The 23,971-nt window shown below is 44.2% G+C and overlaps 1 protein-coding gene across 1 annotated transcript; it reads left to right on the forward strand.

Annotated features, from left to right (window-relative positions):
- Nucleotides 1–2,331: 2,331 nt before the first annotated feature.
- RWDD1 (RWD domain containing 1) lies at nucleotides 2,332–22,889 on the forward strand. Its single transcript, XM_044290550.1, has 7 exons — nucleotides 2,332–2,552; nucleotides 3,678–3,743; nucleotides 6,572–6,702; nucleotides 14,881–15,024; nucleotides 17,235–17,367; nucleotides 19,821–19,883; nucleotides 22,617–22,889. Exons 1-7 carry the CDS (start codon nucleotides 2,480–2,482, stop codon nucleotides 22,724–22,726), a joined length of 720 nt encoding a protein of 239 aa, XP_044146485.1. The 5' UTR covers nucleotides 2,332–2,479; the 3' UTR covers nucleotides 22,727–22,889.
- Nucleotides 22,890–23,971: the final 1,082 nt, after the last annotated feature.

The following is a 23,971-nucleotide window of genomic DNA, read 5'->3' on the forward strand; positions in this document are numbered from 1 at the left end:
AAAATTGATGACAAATCTAAGAGACGGATAATCCGAATGGTAACAAAAGAGCCTAGAAAGACTTCTAAAGAGATTCAAGGTGAACTTCATGCTCAAGGAACATCAGTGTCAGATCGCACCATCCGTCGTTGTTTGAGCCAAAGTGGACTACATGGGAGACGACCAAGGAGGACACCATTGTTGAAAACGAATCATAAAAAAGCAAGACTGGAATATGCCAAACTACATGTTGACAAGCCACAAAGCTTCTGGGAGAATGTCCTGTGGACAGATGAGACAAAAATCGAAGTTTTTGCCAAGGCACATCAGCTGTATGTTCACAGACGAAAAAATGAAGCATATCAAGAAAAGAACACTGTCCCTACTGTGAAACATGGAGGAGGCTCTGTTATGTTCTGGGGCTGCTTTGCTGCGTCTGGCACAGGGTGTCTTGAATCTGTGCAGGGTACAATGAAATCTCAAGACTATCAAGGAATTCTAGAGAGAAATGTACTAGCCAGTGTCAGAAAGCTTGGTCTCAGTCGCAGGTCATGGGTCTTGCAACAGGACAATGACCCAAAACACACCGCTAAAAACACCCAAGAATGGCTAAGAGGAAAAAATTGGACTATTCTAAAGTGGCCTTCTATGAGCCCTGACCTCAATCCTATTGAGCATCTTTGGAAGGAGCTGAAACATGCAGTCTGGAAAAGGCACCCTTCAAACCGGACACAACTGGAGCAGTTTGCTCATGAGGAGTGGGCCAAAATACCTGCTGAGAGGTGCAGATGTCTCATTGACAGTTACAGGAAGCGTTTGATTGCAGTGATTGCCTCAAAAGGTTGCGCAACAAAATATTAAGTTAGGGGTACCATCATTTTTGTCCATGCCTGTTTCATGAGTTTATTTTTTTACATAATTCTGTTGAAGCATGGTTGAAAAACAATGTCTGACTTTCATTGGTTAACATTTATAGAATTTTAATTTATTATTACTTTTGTCAGATTAAAGTTATTTCTGTGACCATTGTGACTTTTTCTTTCATTGACCAAAGGGTACCAACAATTTTGTCCACGTCTGTATAACAGTGCCATCCACAGACCCACCCCATTAACAGTGCCATCCACAGACCCCACCCCTTAACAGTGTCATCCGCAGACCCCCTATTGCCGCTCCAGTACAATTATAAAATGTGTAATTTAATAAATAATGGTTCATGCTGCCCCCTCTGTAGTATAACATTCAATATATCCTACTCACAGGGCTACTGTTTCATCGTAATGCAGGGCGGCCGGGCAGACGAGCGGCAGCGTCACTGACTGACGTCACGTGCCTGCTTCATTCATAAAGTAGGCAGGGCAGCCCTATAGAAATGAACGGGTTCGGATTCAGTGCGGGTGCAATGCGTTTACTTTACGCATTGCACCCGCGCGGAAAACTCGCCCATGTGAAAGAGGCCTAAGGGTACTTTCACACTAGCGGCAGGACGGATTCTACAGGCTGTTCACCCTGTCGGATCCGTCCTGCTGCTATTTTGCCGTGCCGCCGCTCCGTCCCCATTGACTATAATGGGGATGGGGGCGGAGGTCCGGCGCAGCACGGCAGTGCGTGGTGAGAGGCCAGTACTTTGCAGTACTTTTAGTCCGGCGGCCTTTCACCGTGCACTGCCATGCTGCGTCGGAGCTCCGCCCCCGTCCCTATTATAGTCATTGGGGACGGAGCGTTGGCATGGCGAAATAACAGCAGGGTGAACAGCCTGTCGGATCCGCCCTGCCGCTATTGTGTGAAAGTACCCTAAGTGTCCCTCTTTGAACGTCCAAAAAGTTGGGAGGTATGTATTACAGCAGTCAGTGCCTGAAGATCTTATACTGCCATGCCAGTCCTTACTGGTGGTGTCCTGAATGGGCCATTTCCCAGGCAATGTTATGAACTGGCCACTAGGGGGCACTGACAGGTCCTTTACAAGGACGGGAAGTAACTCTCCTACATGTGGTGACTACAAAGGCTACAGGTCATTTCCCCGCAGAAGACATTCTAAGGCACTGACTACTATGTAGGCGAGGCCTACACCACTGACGGGACGGCATGCACACGGTTCACAACCAGCGCACGTTTCCGACGTCACAGAACGCGACATTTAAGGCTCAATCAATCGATAACCCGTATGATCGATGCACGACGACTGTAGCGATAACAATACGTCAACTAATGACGATACAGTGTGAATATCGACTAAATACTGGTGCCCGGGTCATTGAATGCGATGTCCTCTAGTTCTCGAGAGCAAACCACGAGCACGAGCGGCTCCTGCAGTTGAAGGGTGACTAGGGCGGCGCAGGAATCCAGGCATGAGCAGTCAATGGCAGAGTCATCGATCCTTTCTGAGCGTGGCCGGCTGATCCTCAGCGGCTGCCAGACACCGGCGGGGTCCTGAGAGCGCCTCACGCATCCCGTACGTGTCCGTCCCGCCGCCGCTGCTCGCTTCCATGGCCTATAAACCATGACGGACTACGCCGAGGAGCAGCGCAATGAGCTGGAGGCTCTGGAGTCTATCTATGCGGACTCTTTCACAGGTCAGGGGCTTCTCGGGGTATGCTGCAGCATTCGGGTCACTTAGAGGGGTATATATAAAGCATACCTAATACCCAGCTTTACTACAGCTCTGACCAGTTGCACCCATCATCCAGTCCTGATAGTCATCAGATGCCCAGTGGTAACCTCCATTACACATTGCCGGTGTGGCGTAGGCTCCTCTGCAGTGTGCAGGAGTTGGCCATTGGTCACACAGGGAGAAATCCTGGTCTTCCAGTCAGGTTATGACATCCCAGCTTTTCAAAAGCCAAGGAGGTAGAACGGTGGCAGAGTGCTTTGTGCCTACCTGTACACACACAGTCCCCTGTGGTGCCCCCTTGCACAGTAGTTATGCCCCTGTGGTGCCCCCTTGCACAGTAGTTATGCCCCTGTGGTGCCCCCTTGCACAGTAGTTATGCCCCTGTGGTGCCCCCTTGCACAGTAGTTATGCCCCTGTGGTGCCCCCTTGCACAGTAGTTATGCCCGTGGTGCCCCGTGCACAGACAGTAGCGGTGCCCCGTGCACAGACAGTAGCGGTGCCGCCCCCCCCCCCCCCCCCCCCCGCTGCACAGTAGTTACACAGTAGTTATGCCTCTGTTGTGCCCCCCTCACAGTAGTTATGCCTCTGTGGTGCCCCTCCCTGCACAGTAGTGTTGCGGGCAGGGTCCTCTTCTCTGTAACAGTCTGTTAATAATTTTTTCTTTATTGTATTTTTATACATGTATTATCGCGGGATCAGAAGTTCAGGAAAAGTTTAGGAAACTGTGGTAAAATAAGTCTGGCGACAGTTGAGTTTTTAGACATGGTGCCCATTCAGGAGCTGAGCCGGCGTAATAACTGCAGGGTTTCTGCACTCGGAGCTAATGTCTGTGATCTGCAATAATGCATATCGGAAACATTTAACCCCTCAGAAAATGTTGATAAATGAGTCAAAACTCTGAACCCCTTCCCCCCCCCTTCTTTTCTCTCATCCAAGTGAATGAAAAGTCAAAATGCCACGTTTTTCCAATATACTTATGGCAGAAAACTGATAATACACTTTTAGTGTTCACCGTTATTGGGGATGATGGTAATCTCTGCTCGCGCCATGCTGCCAATGGGTAAACTTGCTATTTCTTTTCTTGCAGTCTTCTCTACGTCTCCAGAAAGTTTCTCCATCACTGTGTCATCGGAAGCAGGAGAAGAAGAAGAAAGTAGGTTCTGGAGCTTTCTGCTGTGTATCTTCTTCAGTTCTGTACAGTCTTATGTAGGAGATGGGAAATATGACACTTATTTTTTATTCTTTGGGATGTGATCAGTTGAAGTTACATGCTCAAGACCTGGAATTCTGATTACTTCATTTCCTGAGCAGTACTGTACTTAGATCCACAGAAGTCCTAACAGAACCCAGAGTGAATGCCCCCCAGAGGGGGGGAGATGATGGCCCAGATTTACGTATGTGTCTGTGCCAAAAATAGTTGTTATACAGTCAGAGAGGGGTCTATCCCTACCCCAGATTTACCATCCAGCCTGAGCCCCTTGGATTAATCTGGTGCAGGTCTAGACAGCCTGTCTAAGCTTATATCATCTACAGCAGGGGTACTCAACTGGCAGACCGCGGGCCAAATACGGACCACAGACGCCAGCTGTCCGGACCCCTACCATCCCTTCCATAGGAAGCAGCTCTTTAGGCTGCTTCCTAATCTGCCAGTGCGGCGGAAAGAGCTGGGGCACCAGCTCCTCCCGGTGCAGGAGCTGGATGGAAGGCGAGGAGTACGCTGAGGGAGACAGGTCCCTCCACATGCAGCCACCGGGACTTGTCTCTCTCAGCGCTTTCTTCCGGTGCCTGCACGTGAAGGAAGCTGTCTCTCTCAGCGCTTTCATCCGGTGCCTGCACGTGAAGGAAGCTGTCTCTCTCAGCGCTTTCATCCGGTGCCTGCACGTGAAGGAAGCTGTCTCTCTCAGCGCTTTCATCCGGTGCCCGCACGTGAAGGAAGCTGTCTCAGCGCTTTCATCCGGTGCCCGCACGTGAAGGAAGCTGTCTCTCTCAGCGCGCTCAGTCCCCCCTCTCCGGCAGCAGTGGAATGTAAGGGAGCTTCAAGCTCCAAAGGACACTTACCTGCTGCTGGAGATGAGGCTGGACATCACCACTGCCACCAATGGAATAAAGTCCACAGTTTGGGGGGGTCATGTCTGAGGGGTACAGACAGGGCGGGAACGCATCACTGACTGCAGGAAAGGACTCCACAGTGTCAGTGGCATATTCCCATCTTGCCTGTGTCTCTCTCTGTATTGTTGACCTAAAGATAAGTCTTCATTCACACCATGATATTTTTGTTCCACATCCAATCCCCATTATTGGTGGATTGGCTGCGGACCCCTTTATTTCAATTGGGCCGCAAAAGATGCAGAGAGCACACCATGTACTGTCTGCATCTTTTGCGGCCCCTTTGAAATAAAGGGGTCCGCATCCAATCCACGAATAATGGGGATTGGATGTGGAACAAAAATACATGTGTGTTCTGCGGCTAGGGTTGCCGCCCGGCCAGTAGCTCACCGGCAAGGCCGGTATTTTAGTGGCCCTCCCAGTGGCGGTAATTTTTTTTTTTCCTGTATGGACTGTTACCAATGAGCGCTTCCATTGTGGGGCACTCATTAGTACAGCCTTTACCTCCACCGCCACTTGTTTTAATAAAAAAACAAAAAAAAACTCAGCTCCTCCATTAGCTTGCGCTGTAGGGAATGCTCACTGCTGACTGGATGTAAAGGACAGGACCTGTGAGATCACGCTGGAGCGCAGGTCCTGTCCTGAGCTTCCAGTCAGCAGAGAGTGTTCACCGCGTTGCGAGCAAATGGAGGAGATGAGTGTTTTTTTGCAAAAGCAGAGAAGGGGCATTATTCTTACTGGGGGCACTAATGGGGGCGTTCATCTTTACTGTCAGCTCGCACCATTGCCTGACTTCAGACCCAGGTATGTGGACCTTTAATAAAACTAGTTGAGTACCCCTGATCTACAAGATTAGTAAATCTCATCCATTCTGTTAAACAAAATATGTAATTACCCAGATAAAAAAAAGAAAACAAAATACTAACGTAAAATACAAATATAAAAAATGTATTTTTTGTAGGTACTAAGTAAAAAAAGAAAATCTATAAAAAAAAAAAGTAGCCCTATGTGTTATAAAACATGCTGCAAAAAATATTTTGGTAGCTTAGGCCAGGGATGCTCAGCCTGCGGCCCTCCAGCTGTTGCAAAACTACAATTCCCAGCATGTCCGGATAGCCTACAGCTTTTGGCCTACAGCAGGGCATGGTAGGAGTTGTAGTCTTACAACAGCTGGAGGGCCGCAGGTTGGGCATCCCTGAGTTAGGGTACTTTCACACTTGCGGCAGAGGAATCCGGCAGGCAGTTCCTTCACCGGAAACTGATGGCCTTTTAAGACCGATCAGGATCCTGATCCGTCTGACAAATCCATTGAAATGCCGGATCCGTCTTTTCGGTGTCATCTGGAAAAACGGATCCGGCATTAATTTTTTTTCAATTTTTGGGCGGGTCTGCGCATGCCCAGACTGGAAGGACGGATCTGGTATTTTGAAGGACGGATCCGGCACTAATACATTCCTATGTAAAAAAAAAATGTCGGATCCGGCATTCAAGCAAGTGTTCAGTTTTTTTGGGCCGGAGATAAAACCGTAGCATGCTGCGGTATTTTCTCAGTCCAAAAAACGTACATTGACTGAACTGAAGACATCCTGATGCATCCTGAACGGATTGCTCTCCATTCAGAATGCATTAGGATAAAACTGATCAGTTATTTTCCGGTTTTGAGCCCCTAGGACGGAACGCAGTGCTGGAAAAAAAAAAACGCTAGTTTGAAAGTACCCTTAGGCCATTAAACCACTATATTCGCAAAATTGCTAAAGAGGTTTTGGTCATTCTGGTTAATAAGAGGTTAAGTGTCTACTCCAAGTACCTTATAAAACAATGTAAACCCTGCAGCACCAGGTTGGTTTTAGTGTTACCATATACCTTGTTCTACAGATGTAGAGGTGACTCTGAAGTTTACATATGTGGAGTCCTATCCAGATGCAGCTCCTCTCTGTGAAATAGTTTCCCAAGAGAATCTGGAAGATGTGGATGCTTCTGCTGTGTTGGCCTTATTAGGGGAGCAGGTAAGTCCTACTCTTACCCAGAACCTTATTTTATATATCTGGTAAAGCTGCAGCAATAGGCTTTCATTCAGAATGAATATTAATGCACAAGGGCTCCAGTCCCTTTCGGCTGCTTTTTACATGGCTGTTTGCTGGGTCGAACTCACAGCACCATAGTGATATATGATGCTGTGATCTCCCGCCTGGCCGCGGGTCTACTGCCCCGTACTCAAATGATGCAGAGAGTACAGGACACCAGCAAATGGCTATTTCACCCTCAAATCCATTTGACTTCAGACTGATGCCATCCTCTTAACACTCAATTTGAAAACTGCAGCGGATCAGTGCCGCCTTCTTTGTCCGTACCTGAACAAGTCCGTATCTAAGGTCAGACGCACAAACCATGTACTGCTGCTGAGGCCTCAGTACCATTTTTTCCTGACATAGGGACAGATTTATCATTAGCTGAAGTCAGAATAATGGAGTGAGAAAGTTGAAATTTTTTGCGCAATCGCTTAAACTGCGCAAAAATTTGCGACTTTTATTGGCTCTGCGCTATGCTCTCCAGTTTTCTGAAAGTGGGCGTGTTTTCTTATGTAAATGAATCTCTAGACAGGATTACTATTGCGACTATTTAAAAAGTCGCAAAAAAATGCGCAATTTCACTCCAGTGAGGACCATGCTCATCTTTTGCAACTTTTTAATAGAACATGCAACTTTTTTGTAAAGATGTGTTTGTAAAGCTGCTTACTGACGGATAAACTGCTACCGTCAAACCACATTTATCACAGTTAAAGGGCCGATCATAAATCTGACTTGGCTAAAACTGACTTTAGCCATATGTGAAAGTGGAGTGAGCTGTCAGAGTCGTGATAAATCTGACCCATAGATTTTTGCTCAGAACTTATCTACAATGCCAAAGGCAGAATTCAGGATGTTGTGTTCTGTCACAGAGCTATAGTGAGGAAGTTTACTATAGTGATTACACAATAAAAGTATATACTGAATAATGCAATCACCTTGAACTTTTGTGGGGGAAAGGATAACTATTTTTGGTCCCCTGTCCCAAAGTGGTTCAAGTCTTGACCCATCAGCTGCTGCGGTATGAACAATACCCCACATCGCACAAGACTTCACTCAGTTGTAAATGTAGTTTTTTTTCAGGAAGAGTGCAACTTGCACTTGTGATGTGTTTGGTATTGCAGCTCAGTCCTAGTCACACTTTTAACCCCTTAAGGACTCAGCCCAATTTCACCTTAAGGACATGGCCATTTTTTGCAAATCTGACCAGTGTCACTTTAAGTGCTCATAACTTTAAAACGCTTTGACTTACCCAGGCCGTTCTGAGGTTGTTTTTTCATCACATATTGTACTTCATGACACTGCTAAAATTGGATCAAAAAAGTAAATTTTTTAGCATAAAAAAAATACAATTTTTACCCAAAATTTTGAAAAATTAGCAAATTTCAAAGTTTCAGTTTCTATACTTCCGTAATACATAGTAATACCCCCAAAAATTGTGATGACTTTACATTCCCCATATGTCTTCTTCATGTTTGTAGCATTTTGGGAATGATATTTTATTTTTTTGGGATGTTACAAGGTTTAGAAGTTTAGAAGCAAATTTTGAAATTTTTCAGAAATCTTCAAAATCCCACTTTTTATGGACCAGTTCAGGTTTGAAGTCATATTGTGAGGCTTACATAATAGAAACCTCCCAAAAATGACCCCATTCTAGAAACTACACCCCTTAAGGTATTCCAAACTGTTTTTTCAAACTTTATTAACCCTTTAGGTCTTCCACAAGAGTTAATGGCAGATTAAGAAACAATTTCAAAATTTCAGTTTTTTTGAAAATTTTCCAATATAATCAACTTTTTTCCAGGAGTAAAACAAGGGTTAACTGCCAAACAAAACTCAATATGGGTTGCCCTAATTCTGTAGTTTGCAGAAACACCCCATATGTGGTTGTAAACTACTGTTTGGCCGAACAGGAGCACATAGAAGGAGGGGAACACCATATGGGTTTTGGAAGGCAGATTTTGCAGGACTGGTTTTGTTTATCCCATGTCCCATTTGAAGCCCCCTGTTGCACCCCTAGAATAAAAATTTCTAAAAAGTGACTCTATCTAAGAAAGTACACCCCTCAAGGTATACAAAACTGTGTTTACAAACTTTGTTAACCCTTTAGGTGTTCCACAAGAGTTAATGGCAGATGGAGAAACAATTTTGAAATTTCTGTTTTTGGGGAAAATTTTCCATTTTAACCCTTACTTTATTACTGGAAAAAATGGGTTAATAGCCAAACAAAACTCAAAATGGGTTGCCCTGATTCTGTAGTTTGCAGAAACACCCCATACGTGGTCGTAAACTACTATTTGGCTAAACGGCAGGACATAGAAGAAGGGGAACGTCATATGGTTTTTGGAAGGCAGATTTTGCTGGACTGGTTTATTTACACCATGTACCTTTTCAAGCCCCCTGATGCACCCCTAGAGTAGAAACTCCATAAAAGTGACCCCATCTAGGAAACTATGGGATAAGGTGGTTGTTTTGGGACTATTTTAGGGGTAAATATGATTTATGGTTGCTCTATATTACTCTTTTTTGAGGCAATTTAACAAAAAAATTAAATTCTAAAATTGTTTCTACATTCGCTATTTAGTTTTGTGGAACACCTAAAGGGTTAACATAGTTTGTAAAGTAACTTTTGAATACCTTGAGGGGTGTAGTTTCTTAGATGGGGTCACTTTTTTGGAGTTTCTAGTCTAGGCTACATCAGGGGGGGCTTCTAAAGGGACATGGTGTCCAAAAAAAAACTGTCCATCAAAATCTGCCTTCCAGAAACCGTATGGAGTTCCCTTCGTTCTATGCCCTGCCGTGCGGCTATATAGCCATTTACGACCACATATGGGGTGTTTCTGCAAACTACAGAATCGGAGTAATAAATATTTACTTTTGTTTGGCTGTTAACCCTTGCTTTATTACCGGCAAAAAGGATTCAAATAGAAATTTTGCCCCAAAATTTTGCACAGTTTTTATTTTATATTTTTAACACCGTTCAACCGAGGCGTTTGGTCAAAAGTTATTTTTTATAGCGACGACTTTTACGCACGCGACGATGCCCAATATGTATGGCTCTCAGACTTTGGAGACACTAAGCAGGCATCCTAAAACTGCAGCCCTCCAGATGTTGTAAAACTACAATTCCCACCATGCCCTGCTGATGGCTGTAGGTTGTCTGGGCATGCTGGGAGTTATAGTTTTACAACATCTGGAGGGCCTCAGTTTGAGGATGCCTGCACTAAAACTAATATTTTTTGGGGAAAAAAAATTGTTTCCATGTCTCCAAAGTCTGAGAGCCATAGTTTTTTATGTTCTCTAGTGGACTGTTGGGGATTATAAAAATGTAGTACTCCATGGAAGTGTGATATTCCCTGAAGCAATCGATAACGCAGAGGCCCGGATGATCGGGGCACGTGTCGCACTGAGTGGTGGTGTCCTTCCGTATCCCCCTCCTGTGACACACTCTGCACTTTTTTGGGGTTCGTCCCTTCTTTCCAGTATGGGGGACCACACCTGGAAAGTGTTGGCCAGGGACGATCCGGGCGCCTCCAGTTCCCGAGGTACTCCGGCCTGCTCTTTCCCGGTCCGAAAAGATCAGGGCCTTGAGGACTGCCTCATAGAACTGGAGGAATGTCCCTGTGCTGCCAGCGCTTCGGGATAGTACAAAAGAGTTGTACATGGCAACCTGCACCAAGTAGACCGCAACTTTTTTGTACCATGCCCGGGTCAGAGAGATCAACTCCTCCCATATACCGATTGTAGTCGACGATACAATCGGGCTTGAGGACCGTTGCCGTGGTACCTCGCACAGAGACGGGCGTGGTGCTGTTACCGTGGATTGTGGACAGCATAAGGACATCCCTCTTGTCCTTATACCTAACCAGCAGCAGGTTTCCACTGGTAAGTGCACGGGTCTCACCCCTGGGGATAGGTACCTGGAGGGGGTAGGCAGGGAGGCCGCGTTGATTTTTCCGCACGGTCCCACAAGCGAACGTGGATCTGGCGGCAAGGGACCTAAACAAGGGAATGCTGGTATAAAAGTTATCCACGTACAAGTGGTAACCGTCATCCAGCAGTGGGTACATAAGGTCCCACACAAGTTTCCCACTAACACCCAGAGTGAGGGGACATTCTGGGGTTGAATACGGGAATCTCGCCCCTCGTACACACGGAATTTGTAAGTGTACCCTGAGGTACTCTCACAAATTTTGTATAGCTTCACGCCATACCTCGCCCGCTTTGTGGGAATATATTGGCGGAAACTGAGTCTCCCCTTGAACGCAACGAGAGACTCATCAACCGCGACCTCCCTTCCAGGTACGTAGGCCTTCATGAATTTGGCCCCAAAGTGATCGATGACCGGCCGTATCTTACACAGCCGGTCATAGGCAGGATCACCTCGGGGTGGACATGCTGCATTATCGGAATAATGCAGACATTTCCGTATGGCCTCAAACCAGGGACGTGTCATGACCATACTGTACAGTGGGGTCTGGTATAGGACGTCCCCACTCCAGTATTGACTGACACTGGGTTTTTGGACTAGACCCATATGCAGCACGAGGCCCCAAAATGTCCTCATCTTGGCTGCACTGACCGGCGTCCAGCCACCGGGTCTAGCCATAAATGAAAGACCTATATACAGCCCTAACAAAATTACGGGCTCACCCCTAATTAGAATATATATGACCGATTGAAGGAGTAAGGTAAGTAAAATACACTTTAATTCAAAAGATATATACTACAGTAGTCCAAAAATAACTCAATTTTATTATGAAAATCACAAAGAAGACACATGATCAGCACTGGTCACAAATAAGACAATACACACAGGTTACAGTACATATTAAAAACCAAGCGAACCGAAGGTGGGCTGCCAATACATATATCCAAAGGTAAAGTGCAGGTGCATAATTATACCCAATTGGTCATCAATAGATGGGCGTATAGTATCCACAAGCTGTAGCTATTGGATACCAGAAAAATATCCACATGTATATATGTCAGAGTTTGCCACAAACTGGTGTGAAAATATACACCAAGTTTGTCAAAGCTAAGGCAATAACAATAATCAAGATTACATTTGACACATGATGGAAACCATTATATATACTGACCAATTGATTTAAATGTATCGTGCAGCAGCACCACCGGTCCACTCCCCAACGCACGTTTCGCGTACAGCTTTTTCAAGGGGTATTGTTATTGCCTTAGCTTTGACAAACTTGGTGTATATTTTCACACCAGTTTGTGGCAAACTCTGACATATATACATGTGGATATTTTTCTGGTATCTAATAGCTACAGCTTGTGGATACTATACGCCCATCTATTGATGACCAATTGGGTATAATTATGCACCTGCACTTTACCTTTGGATATATGTATTGGCAGCCCACCATCGGTTCGCTTGGTTTTTAATATGTACTGTAACCTGTGTGTATTGTCTTATTTGTGACCAGTGCTGATCATGTGTCTTCTTTGTGATTTTCATAATAAAATTGAGTTATTTTTGGACTACTGTAGTATATATCTTTTGAATTAAAGTGTATTTTACTTACCTTACTCCTTCAATCGGTCATTTACTAGCCAAAAATGAGCCTGGGTTTTGAGCGACGAACTGTTGGGCGTACAGATTCGTCTGCTCCACCATCAGAATCACCAGTGGGTTACTGAAAAAAAAAACTAAAATAGTCAATTTTCGTCGCTCAAAACCCAGGCTCATTTTTGGCTAGTAAATGACCGATTGAAGGAGTAAGGTAAGTAAAATACACTTTAATTCAAAAGATATATACTACAGTAGTCCAAAAATAACTCAATTTTATTATGAAAATCACAAAGAAGACACATGATCAGCACTGGTCACAAATAAGACAATACACACAGGTTACAGTACATATTAAAAACCAAGCGAACCGATGGTGGGCTGCCAATACATATATCCAAAGGTAAAGTGCAGGTGCATAATTATACCCAATTGGTCATCAATAGATGGGCGTATAGTATCCACAAGCTGTAGCTATTAGATACCAGAAAAATATCCACATGTATATATGTCAGAGTTTGCCACAAACTGGTGTGAAAATATACACCTTACTCCTTCAATCGGTCATTTACTAGCCAAAAATGAGCCTGGGTTTTGAGCGACGAACTGTTGGGCGTACAGATTCGTCTGCTCCACCATCAGAATCACCAGTGGGTTACTGAAAAAAAAAACTAAAATAGTCAATTTCAGTAAACCCCACTGTGGGAATCTGGATTCCAGGATTGCCAGCAAAATCCAGAATCTCAGGCTCAAAGTCCACTGGGGGACACCAGCTAAGTTCATCGGCAGGGGGCTCCGGTGGACTTATTTGGTGGGCCGGGAAACCAGTACGAACCCCAGGGCGGCTCGTACAGAAAGTTTAGAATAAAAGTGCTTTTTTTTTTTTTTTTTTTTTTTTCCTAACTAACTTTTACCTTCTTTCCCTGCCTAACGGTGCCTCTCCCTCACTGACCCTAACCTACCTGGGTGGCGATGGGTGCAGGAGGGTGATGGATGGCGATTAGGGGGACTCGGGAGCTGGTGCTGGACGATGCTGCCGGGTGCTCGTGCAGAACAGGAAGAGGAGGGGAGAGAGTAGCGCAGGAAGTTTGAATCTCGCGCCTCTCTCCCCTGCACCAATCAGCACCCTGGACAGCAGTGTTCAGCACCAGGGCCAGCACCGCCTCTCCAAATCTTCGCACTGCGATTGGTGGTGTGTAAGCACGCCACCGATCGCAGTCTTTTTCCGGTTCATCGGGTCACAGGACACCCGAATGGACCGGAGACGCAGAAATCGTTTTCTGCGATCGCCAATACGGGAAGGGGGGGGGGGGGTCAAATGACAATCTAAGGGGTCAAAGCTGGCAATCTGAGCTTTAAAACAAGACTGGGATTTCAGAGCTAGCCACTATAAAGCTGGAGATGGAAGCTGTAGAAACTGGGTCAGGAGTGAGAGCTACAGATACAGTGTATATGCCGCTCCCAATTCACTCGACACTAATTCTGGATGTATTGCAGCAAGTTCAATGGTCTTGTTTTATAGCTTAGATTGTCAGGTCTTGGTTTATATCTCTAGCTGATATACAGCCTGAGATATAGTTGGGTGTTAAAGGGGTTTTCTGATTTTTTATTTTTTTATTGTTCATGCCCTTTCCTCAGGGATAGGTCATCAATATTAGATTTTTTTTAAGGGAACCGACTCTCGGTACCCTGTTTTAAAGAGGCTGCCTTCTCTTCACTGTACCTGCTCGCCATCGCATCTGCAGTGGTGAGCAGGTGCAATTACAGCTCTTCTGTCCCCATTCACTTCAATGGCCAATTCACTTGAATTGGAAGGAGGTGTCCCATTAAAGTGAATGGGGCGACAGAGTTGTAATTTACACCTGCTCTCTGCTTCAGTTGCAAAGATATATAAAAAAAAAAAACAGACAACTTCTTTAATAGCAAGAAAGCATCTCATACGTCCTTGGCTACTGAAGTGCCATCCTGTGAGGACATATGATACATCCTTGGCAGAGAATAGGTTAATCCACATTCATGAATATATTGGACTGGTAAAAACACTGACTAATGGTTATATTCCATAAAGGTATAGATAAAGAGTAAATAGGTGAAGGCCATTTTGGGTAATCCCCTTGCTTCCTCAGGTGTACATGAATTGTGAACTCTGTTAGGCCTGCTGAGCAGTTCTGACATCTTGGCTTATTACCAGATCCGTGTTATAATTCTATTTTTTCGTTGAAATTTTTTTGCCAGCGCATTTAAATTATTATTTTTTAAGGGGATTATTTTATGCACATGATTTTTGCGCCAGATCATCCACCAAATCTGTATTCTTACAGGTTTTAGCCCATAAGTCGGTGGGTGGAATTTTTATAAACTCGTTTTTACATCTGTATTTCAGCAACATTACAAACACAGCAGTCCCAATTCTTGGGACAAATAAGTTTGAAAAAAACAGACACCTTGTAGAAAATATGGAACAAACATGTATACAACGTGAAGACCAAAAAATGGAACATGGAGTAAAGAAAAAATATCCGTGTTGCACATGTGTTTTTGATCTGTAAGGACTGATAACGGTTATTAAAAATATATATATTTTGCAGGCTCAGGAGAACCTGGGAATGGTGATGATTTTCACTTTGGTGTCTGCTGTCCAAGATAAACTAAATGAAATTGTAGACCAAATAAAAACCAGGAGAGAAGATGAAAAAGTAAAAAAGGAAAAGGAGGTAGAAGAAGCAGAAAAGGTAAGTGTTATTATAGGAGCATGCCGCTTAAAGAGGACCTTTCACCGATTATCACACTGTGAACTAAGAATACAGACATGGAGAGCGGCGCCCGGGGATCTCACTGCACTTACTATTATCCCTGGGCGCCGCTCCGTTCTCCCGCTATGCCCTCTGGTATCTCCGGCCACTAAGTTATAGTAGGCGGAGATTTCAGTCACTAAGTTATAGTAGGCGGAGTCTGCCCTTGTTCTGCTCTAGCGCTGGCCAATTGCAGCGCAGAGCTCACAGCCTGGGAGGTTATTTTCTCCCAGGCTGTGAGCTCTGCAATGCGATTGGCCAGCGCTACAGCAGAACAAGGGCAGACTCCGCCTACTATAACTTTGTGACCGGAGATACCGGAGGGCATAGCGGGAGAACAGAGCGGCGCCAAGGGATAATAGTAAGTGCAGTGAGATCCCCGGGCGCCTTGCTCCATGTCTGTATACTTAGTTCACAATGTCATAATCGGTGAAAGGTCCTAATGGTAGTGGTTATGTCAGCATAGCATGCCTGGTGGTGGTTTTGACCTCTGGGAACCCCACCTGTCATAACATCCTGGGTTCACTGGAATGAATGGAGTGGCGCTCCAGGAATACATGCTGCTATTTGGGAGAGAGTACTTGGTCTCTTCAGCAGGCCCATAGTGTAGCACACATGCTCACCCGCTGCTCTGTTGTTGGACCCAGACGCTTGTCCCCCTATCCTGTGGATAGGAGATAAGTTGAAATCTTGGCACAACCCCTTTGATTTGCACCAATTCCACCCCTTTTGGAATCTTGCTTTCTCCAGGTTGTGAAGGGTCCCATTGCTGAACTCCATGATCACTGAAAACTCTGACTGTTGCATTTAGAATTGGTGCTTCCACTACAGCTTGTTCACATACTTGTCTCACCAACTAGTGATTGAGTATATGTTTTGACCAAGTGTTGGGCTGGCATGTTCTAAGATGTGTTGTACATGCAGTTTACCCACTCAGATGCTGCTCCTTAATCTCCCACCACCCTGTGTTTCAATTTGCTGGGTGTCTGAGGGTCCCCGCTACAGCCAGTGATTGCTGATTGAGAGACACCAGGAAGCAGGGACCCTTTTAACGTTGGAAAATGTGCAACAGTCCCTTAGACTACATTGAATTGCTGTTGCAGCCTAAGAGAGTTGCTCTATGTTTCTATGAAGCTCTGTCACCTCCAGGCATCCATAGAAACTAGGAACTACTGCTGTAGTAGTCTTGGATCCTTCAGAGGGACTGCGGTTACTACAAGGAACAAACAGCTTCCCTGATTGCCACACTGGGAGCCCTTTGGGCCCATGGAGCGCAGTGTGCCTGTGGAAAGCTGCCTCAGATGTAATGGTCACAGTTGACCAAGGCACCCGATGAGTTAAATGTCTGTGATCTGCCTTTTTGCCAATCACAGACATTAGCTTCAAGGCTCTGCTGTATAAAACGGCAAAAACCTTGCAGCTATCTTGCCCACTTTGCTCGGGACTGGGCGCCATATTTTAAAGACCCATCCAACACCGATTAGAAAGGGTTAATTGATTTTTATGTCAATTTGCAAAGTTAAAGAATAGCTATAGAAGAGCTATGGTTTAAAAAAAGATTTTATTTTGTATTTTTTTGCCAAAAGAGAAACCAAAGAAAAACATATTCATAAACAGCCTTAGTGCCCATGCACATGACCGTATGCCCCTAGAGACATGCGGTCCATATGTCCCGGATCAGCACTGATCGTGTGCACGGTAGCGCACAGCTTCATAAGTTACTATGATGCTGTACGCCTCGGACTGCCCATGAGACTGCTTTTCTGCACTTATACGTTTTATGAGTGCAGGACAGTAGTTTCGCGGGCGGCCCAACGCGCAAAGCGTCATAGTAACCTATGAAGCTGTGTGCTCCTGTGCACACGATCAGTGCTGCTCCGGGACATATGGACCGCTCACGGGCTGTATGTCTCAGAGGGCATATGGTTATGTGCATGGCCCCTAATACTGTGTCATCAAATTTTTTTTTTTATAAAGTCACAACTTATTTTGGTAACTTATAAAAAAATACATAAAAAAATAAATAGGGCCATTAAACCAACATGTGCGCTAAATCACTAAAATGTTTAGTCATCCTGGTCATTAAGGGGTTAATGTCAATCAGCTTATCCAAATTGACGACATTATTTTTCTGTAACTGCTTCTCCTAGCAACGTTTTCATGGAACTCCTGTAACGATTGAAAACTTCCTTAATTGGAAAGCCAAATTTGATGGAGAGATGATAGAAATGAGAAGAAAAAGACAAAAGGAAGAGGAGCAATCAGGAAAAATTAAATTAAGCGGTAAGTCCTTGAAATGATCTTTTGGGCCTGGTTAAACAGGAGGGGAACAAAACAGGTGCCCAAAGAAAAGAACACTAATAATCCTGTATCCATAACTAAATGTCCACTAAGTCTCAAAATACGGTATATCTTTTATTGATATGCATTAAAATAGGTGGAATTATTGGCAAGACAAGTTTAACAGGTCAGACCTGTTAGTGTATATAATAACCTAATGAATATTTAACCCCTTCAGCACCCTGGGAACTTCCATTTTTGTGGTTTCATTATTCAGTTCCAGCTTTCTCGAGCCATAACTTTTTAATTTTCAGTTTACATAACCGTATGAGGACTCGTTTTTACTGGAATCTGGAAAAAAAAATCCAAATGGAGAGAAACTCTATTCCGCCACAGTTTTGTGGGTTATGTTTTTTTGTGTTTTAACTCTTAAGACTCCCAGCACCATGCCTGTATGGCACTGGGAGGGGCTTTAAATATGGCGCCCGCTCGTAAGCATAGCAGGCGCCATAGCCAGCAGGTCTCTGCTGTTTCAAACCAAAACTATGACATATTGTAGTTTTATTCTGGCCGCCTCTTGGCGTGTTTGCTGTGCTGCGGCCGGACCTCTGGCCCGCCCCCAGTATAGTGAATGGGGCTGGAGCGGACCTCCGGCAGCACAGTGCACTAGCACGGATCCGGCAGGCTGTTTCCCTGCCGTAACAGCCTGCCTGAGTAGGCCGCTGCTAGTGTGAAAGTAGCCTGACTGTAGTTTTATGGAACTAGTCTAAGCAAAAATAAATCTGACTACTGCATGTTGTAGCCCCCTAGAGGGGCTAAAAAAAAAAAAAAGGAATACATAAACAAGAAAATGTAAAGATCATGGGCATCGCTGCATCCAAAAACGCCCGTACTATTAAAATATAAAAATATTTATCCTATGCGGTGAATGGTGTAACAGAAAAAAAAATCAAAATGGCTTGCCACTGGATTTGCAATTTTTTAATCGCTTCACTTACCCAAAAAATGTAGTAAAATGTAATCAAAAAGTCACACACACTCCAAAATGGTATCAGAAAAAACTACAGATGATGCCGCAAAAGAGCCCCCACACAGTTCGGAAGACATAACTTCAAAGTTTTAATTTTTTTCTGTATTTAAACACAAGGCAATCTATACAAATGTGCTTTCTTTGTAATCTTTCTGGCCCAGAGAATGAAGGGCACAGGTCCATTTTGCAACATAGGGAACGCCGTAGGGACGAAAGCTGAATTGCGGTTTTTTTCCTACCCCCAATTCGTTAAATACTAAAAGCTATGGACATTTATTTATTTATTTATTTATTTATTTATTTTTTTCATTGCCATATTCTGCCCCCCCCCCCCCCCATAACTTTTTATTTTTTTATAGTTAATTCTTCGGAGATGTTTGGGGGGGGGGCGGGCTCATTTTTTGCTAGATAATCTGTAGATTTTATTAATACCATTTTGGAATATGTTTGACTTTGATCACTTTTTATTAAATTTTTGCTGATGAGGTGAAGCAATGAAAAAATGATGAATAAATATGGGCATTTTGGGACGCAACAATTCCTATGATGTTTTTTCTTTTGGTGTGCGCTGTCAGCTTATTTTGGGGTTTATTTTTTATTTAATTTTTTTATATTTTTTTTGCAGCCTTATAGAAAGGAAGGAGTCCATGTGCAATTCCCAAAAAAAGATCAGACGCAGATCCAAAATATGATCATGTGCAAGAGGCTTAAGGTTAGGTCTACACGCGCGATAAAAAGTGTACGACATTCATGTCGCACCAATGTCGCGTGACATTTATTGTAATAATAGTCTATGGTGTCGCACTGCGACATGTTGCGGCGCGACAGTCGCACAAAAATCCAGCTTGCAGTCGTAGCATGTTGCAGTGTGACACCATAGACTATCATTACAATATATGTCACGCCACATTGGTCCAACACATGTTGCCGTGTAGCCCTAGCCTTATAGTTCCGCCTATTTTTAATGCATATCAATAAAAGATATATTTTGAGATTTAGTGGGTAGTTGGTTATGGACACAGGATTTATATATATATATATATATATATATATATATATATTATTATTTTTTTTCTTGCTTAGTGGCAATTTGGGTATTTATCACTTCCTTGTAACATGGGCCTCACTAGTGTCAACCAGGGGCGTAGCTATAGTAGAAGCAAACTAAGAAGGGGCCCACCAAGGAGGAGGACTAAAAGTTTTTATTGTCAGGGCCCCCACAAACATGATCAACAGCAGTTTATGGGATAGTAAGCACTAGTAATGATTACCTACTCATTGGCAGTACGTGTATAGGTTTTGGAAAGTACAGTGCATGTGTCGTGAGGTTGAAATCTTATATGTAACAGTGTTTTATGTTACGTCTTCTCCGTTCAGAAAGGACTCATTTATAATTGTCTGTGGGAAATGTATTTTTCTTTTCCAGGAAAGCAGCTGTTTGAAACTGATCATAACCTGGACACCTCCGACATCAAATTTCTGGAAGAAGGTAATTAATGTCTGCACCATGTGTAGCAGAGTGTGCACAAATCAGCCATAAAATAAGATGGATGAAGTGAATAATAATAAATTGTATCATGACAATAGCCCTGTAGAAAAAGAGTGGTCAGTGCCCCTGCTGATCCCTTTCCACCACCAATGGCACCTCTAATGGTCACATGTGCATTTCATAATTGAGCAACAGAAAAGAAAAATGTTGTCTCGTCTAAAACTAAAGTTTTCTTTTCTATCGTGGTCAGCTGGTGGAATGTGAATACTTGGGGTAGATGGTACCAGGATGCACTGAGAAGCAAGCCAGGTGGAGGAAGTGTGATCCTCCGGGCAATGTTCTGCTGTATCTTGGCATTAATGCATGCATATGTTACTTTACCACGTACCACCTCCCTAAACATCGTTGCAGACCAAGAATACCTCTTAGTGGCAGTGGCCTCATCAGGATAATGCACCTTGACATACTGTACTGCAAAGATTGATCATTAATGGTTTGAGGAACATGTTGACTTGGCCAATGCATGTAGGCCCCACAACTTACAGGACTTTACAAAGGTTATCCCACAAAAAGCATTTATCACCTCTCCACATAGGTGTGTATTTTAGATTGGGGGGGGGGGGTCTTACCATTGGCATTCCTAGCAATCCCAAAAACAGGGGTCCCCAAGTCAATCGAGTGGTAGTGTGCATGTTGCTCCACCTCTCAGTTCTCTTCTATGGGACTGATATAGATGGCACTCCGTCAGTGGATGGAGCAGTGGACCTATGTGCACACCACAACTCCACTTAGAGCAGGGGCCCCATGTCAAGTACATGCGGTCCTATCTGTGGGCAGCATGGTATAGGGATATAATTTTTCTCCTTTTTGTAGTTCAAGCCTGCTAGTGTATTATGTGGTCTGTAGATATCTTTTTTTTTTTTTTCTCCAAGTCCCTATTTTGAGGGGGAAGGATGCCTTGTTACTTGGTGGAGAAGGAAGCTGGCTTGCTCATTTCCTATCATACGCACTAAATGACAACTATTAGACCCTGCCATGTCAATGTGTTATAGTACACCTATTGTATGCTATGGCATAGTAAGCTATTAAGTAGGGATCGACCGATTATCGGATTTACCGATATTATCGGCCGATATTCAGGATTTTGAACGCTATCGGTATCTGCAATTATTTTGCCAATATTCCGATAGCGTATGGGGAACACGGATCGCGCTGCTGACAGCGCTCTCCGTGTTCCCCTTAGCAGCACAGGGGAGAAGGAAGCAGTGTCTCCTCCCCCTGTTCTGCCGCCAATGAAAGGACAGGGGACAAGAGGAGGGGAGGAGCTATGGCCACTGCGCCACCAATGAAGCTTAATCTCTCATTTATTCATATACAGGAGGCGGGAGCTGCAGAATCACATAGCCGGCTCCCGGCCTCTATGAGCAGTAGCTGCGATCTGCGGTAGTTAACCCCTCAGATGCCACGGATCGCAGCTACTGCTCATAGAGGTCGGGAGCCGGCTATGTGATTCTGCATCATCATCCGACACCCGGCACCCCCTCCGATCTGCTGTTTGAAGAGGAGACTCGCACGGTGTCAGCGCTGCCTCCTCTTCACTGTTTACCTTCTAGCCGTTGCATCTGCAGTGGTGAGCAGGTGTAATTACACCCAAGTCGTCCCATTCATTTCAATAGGAAGGCTTGGGTGTAGTTACACCTGCTCACCACTGCAGATGCAACGGCTAGAAGGTAAACAGTGAAGAGGAGGCAGCCTTGACACCGTGCGAGTCTCCTCTTCAAACAGCTGATCGGAGGGGGTGTCGGGTGTCGGACCCCCTCCGATCTGATATTGATGACCTATCCTGGGGATAGGTCATCAATAAATATAACTTGGACAACCCCTTTTAATCTTCATTGGTGGCGCAGTGCGCCCCCCCCCCCCCCCTGGTATTAAGCATTGGCGGCACATTGCGCCTGCCCCCCCAATCCCCCCCAGTATTAAGCATTGGTGGCGCAGTGTGCCCCCCCACCCCAGTATTAAAAACATTGGTGGCGCAGTGCGCCCCTCCACAGGATCCCCTCTCCCCTCCTCCTCCGATCGGAGCCCCAGCAGTGTAATGCTGGGGCTCCGATCAGTTACCATGGCAGCCAGGACGCTATTGAAGCCCTGGCTGCCATAGTAAGCTCCATGCTGCTGTGTGCACAAAGCACAGGGCAGCAGGGACAGTGTGAGCTCCTATTCACCCTGATAGATCTCTATCAGGGTGAATAGGACAAGGGTTCTAGTCCCTAAGGGGGCTAAAAGTTAGTAAAAAAAAAAAAGTTACAAAAATAAAACACCAAAGTAGAAATGAAAAAGAAAGATTTACAAAAAAAAAATACACATTAACAATAAACATTAATTTTCAGCAGATTTGTGGGAATTTCAAATTTTCAAAAATAAAAATTCCCAGAATATCGTTATAAATTATCGGCTATCGGCCTGAAAGTTCACAAATTATCGGTATCGGCCCTAAAAAAATCTTAAGGCACTTAAAGTAAGGCAATAACTGCTCACTTATTTAGTCTAAAATGTGACTAATTGACAAAGCATTATAATGATTGTGCACTATACTTGAGCAGCCACTAGGTGGCACTCATGCGTAAAGAAATGTGTTTTCCTGTCATGCTTCAATTAGAAAAAGTGCTGTCATAGTCTTGTGCGTTATGATGTATGTTGTCAATACATAAAGCTTTCCTCTTTACCTTGCAGCTGGTAACAGCGTTGAAGTGGACGAATCTCTATTCCAAGAAATGGATGACTTAGAATTGGATGACGAAGATGATTTAGATTACAATCCTATTGATCTAGAAAGTGACTGATCACCTTGGACTCCCACTTCAAGAGTCAGGAAAGTCACAGTATCTGTGACTTAATAAATATACATCCACTGCTGTTAATTTTTTAAGTCATATTTTAATTTTCAGGAGATTCTTCTTCTGAGCACTTCCAAGATCACACTGAATAAAAGTGGCTTAAAATACATTTTTGTGCTTGATAGAAGTGAATGAAAAATGTACCAAGGATAGAGCAGATTGTGGTTGAGGGGAATAAGTTGCCATGGTTTTACATGTAATTGTATATTTTACATTGTCTCACACCACACAACCACATGTTGGGGCCGCATTATTGGTTTCCAGTAACAATATATATTGTGGGGATTAATATAATTGACACCGTATGCCATCTTCCTCCGTCTTTTTGCATAGAGCTAATCAATTACACCTTCTTCTCTTTTTCTTTAGTTTGTAATTCCTTTATCTAGATGCATTGTTTTTGGGGTATTTGAAGGGGTTCTCCAGCCATTTCACCAAAGAGGTAGTTTGCACTAACCTGAGAAGGAAAATCTTTTACATAGTGCTTACCTGTTCCTTGCTCCATGCTGCTGACTACTTCGCTGCACTCAACGGGCGGCAAGCTCTTCCACCAAGGTCCTGACCACATGTGGCTGCTTCTTTTTCTCTTCCCCTTCACAGTAGTAAATGCGGCTAAAGAGGAAAAGAAGCAGCCACATCCACTTGGGACCCAGGCGGAAGAGCTTGCAGCCCATGCGAGCGCTTTGGAGATGGCGGCATCAGCAGAGGCTGGGAGGGGTAATCTTCCTTCCACAGGTTAGTGCAAACTACCACTTACGTGACATGGCTGGAGAACCCTTTGAACCACTTTCTTCATTTGCATTTTGCACCTAATTGTCCAAGCAAATTTTTTATTTTTTTATCGTTGCTTCCAAGACTTATAACTTTTTTATTTTTCTGTCAATGTAGCTGTATGGGGGCTTCTATTTTATTATTTTTTGCAGGACAAGTTGTAGTTTTCAAGGGCACCATTTTGAGGTACTTATAATATAGTAATGTACAGTCGTGGACAAAAGTTTTGAGATTGACACAAATATTAGTTTTCACAAAGTTTGCTGCTAAACTGCTTTTAGATCTTTGTTTCAGTTGTTTCTGTGATGTAGTGAAATATAATTACACGCACTTCATACGTTTCAAAGGCTTTTATCGACAATTACATGACATTTATGCAAAGAGTCAGTATTTGCAGTGTTGGCCCTTCTTTTTCAGGAC

Source organism: Bufo gargarizans, chromosome 4 (assembly GCF_014858855.1).
Source record: "Bufo gargarizans isolate SCDJY-AF-19 chromosome 4, ASM1485885v1, whole genome shotgun sequence".
NCBI lineage: Eukaryota > Metazoa > Chordata > Amphibia > Anura > Bufonidae > Bufo > Bufo gargarizans.

Excerpts from the sequence above, each read along its gene's own strand:
- RWDD1 (XM_044290550.1), top strand. The coding sequence starts at position 2,480 with ATGACGGACTACGCCGAGGAGCAGCGCAATGAGCTGGAGGCTCTGGAG. Across the intron at positions 17,368-19,820 it reads AGGAAAAATTAAATTAAGCG|GAAAGCAGCTGTTTGAAACT; the intron begins GTAAGTCCTTGA and ends TTTCTTTTCCAG. Across the intron at positions 19,884-22,616 it reads CATCAAATTTCTGGAAGAAG|CTGGTAACAGCGTTGAAGTG; the intron begins GTAATTAATGTC and ends TTTACCTTGCAG.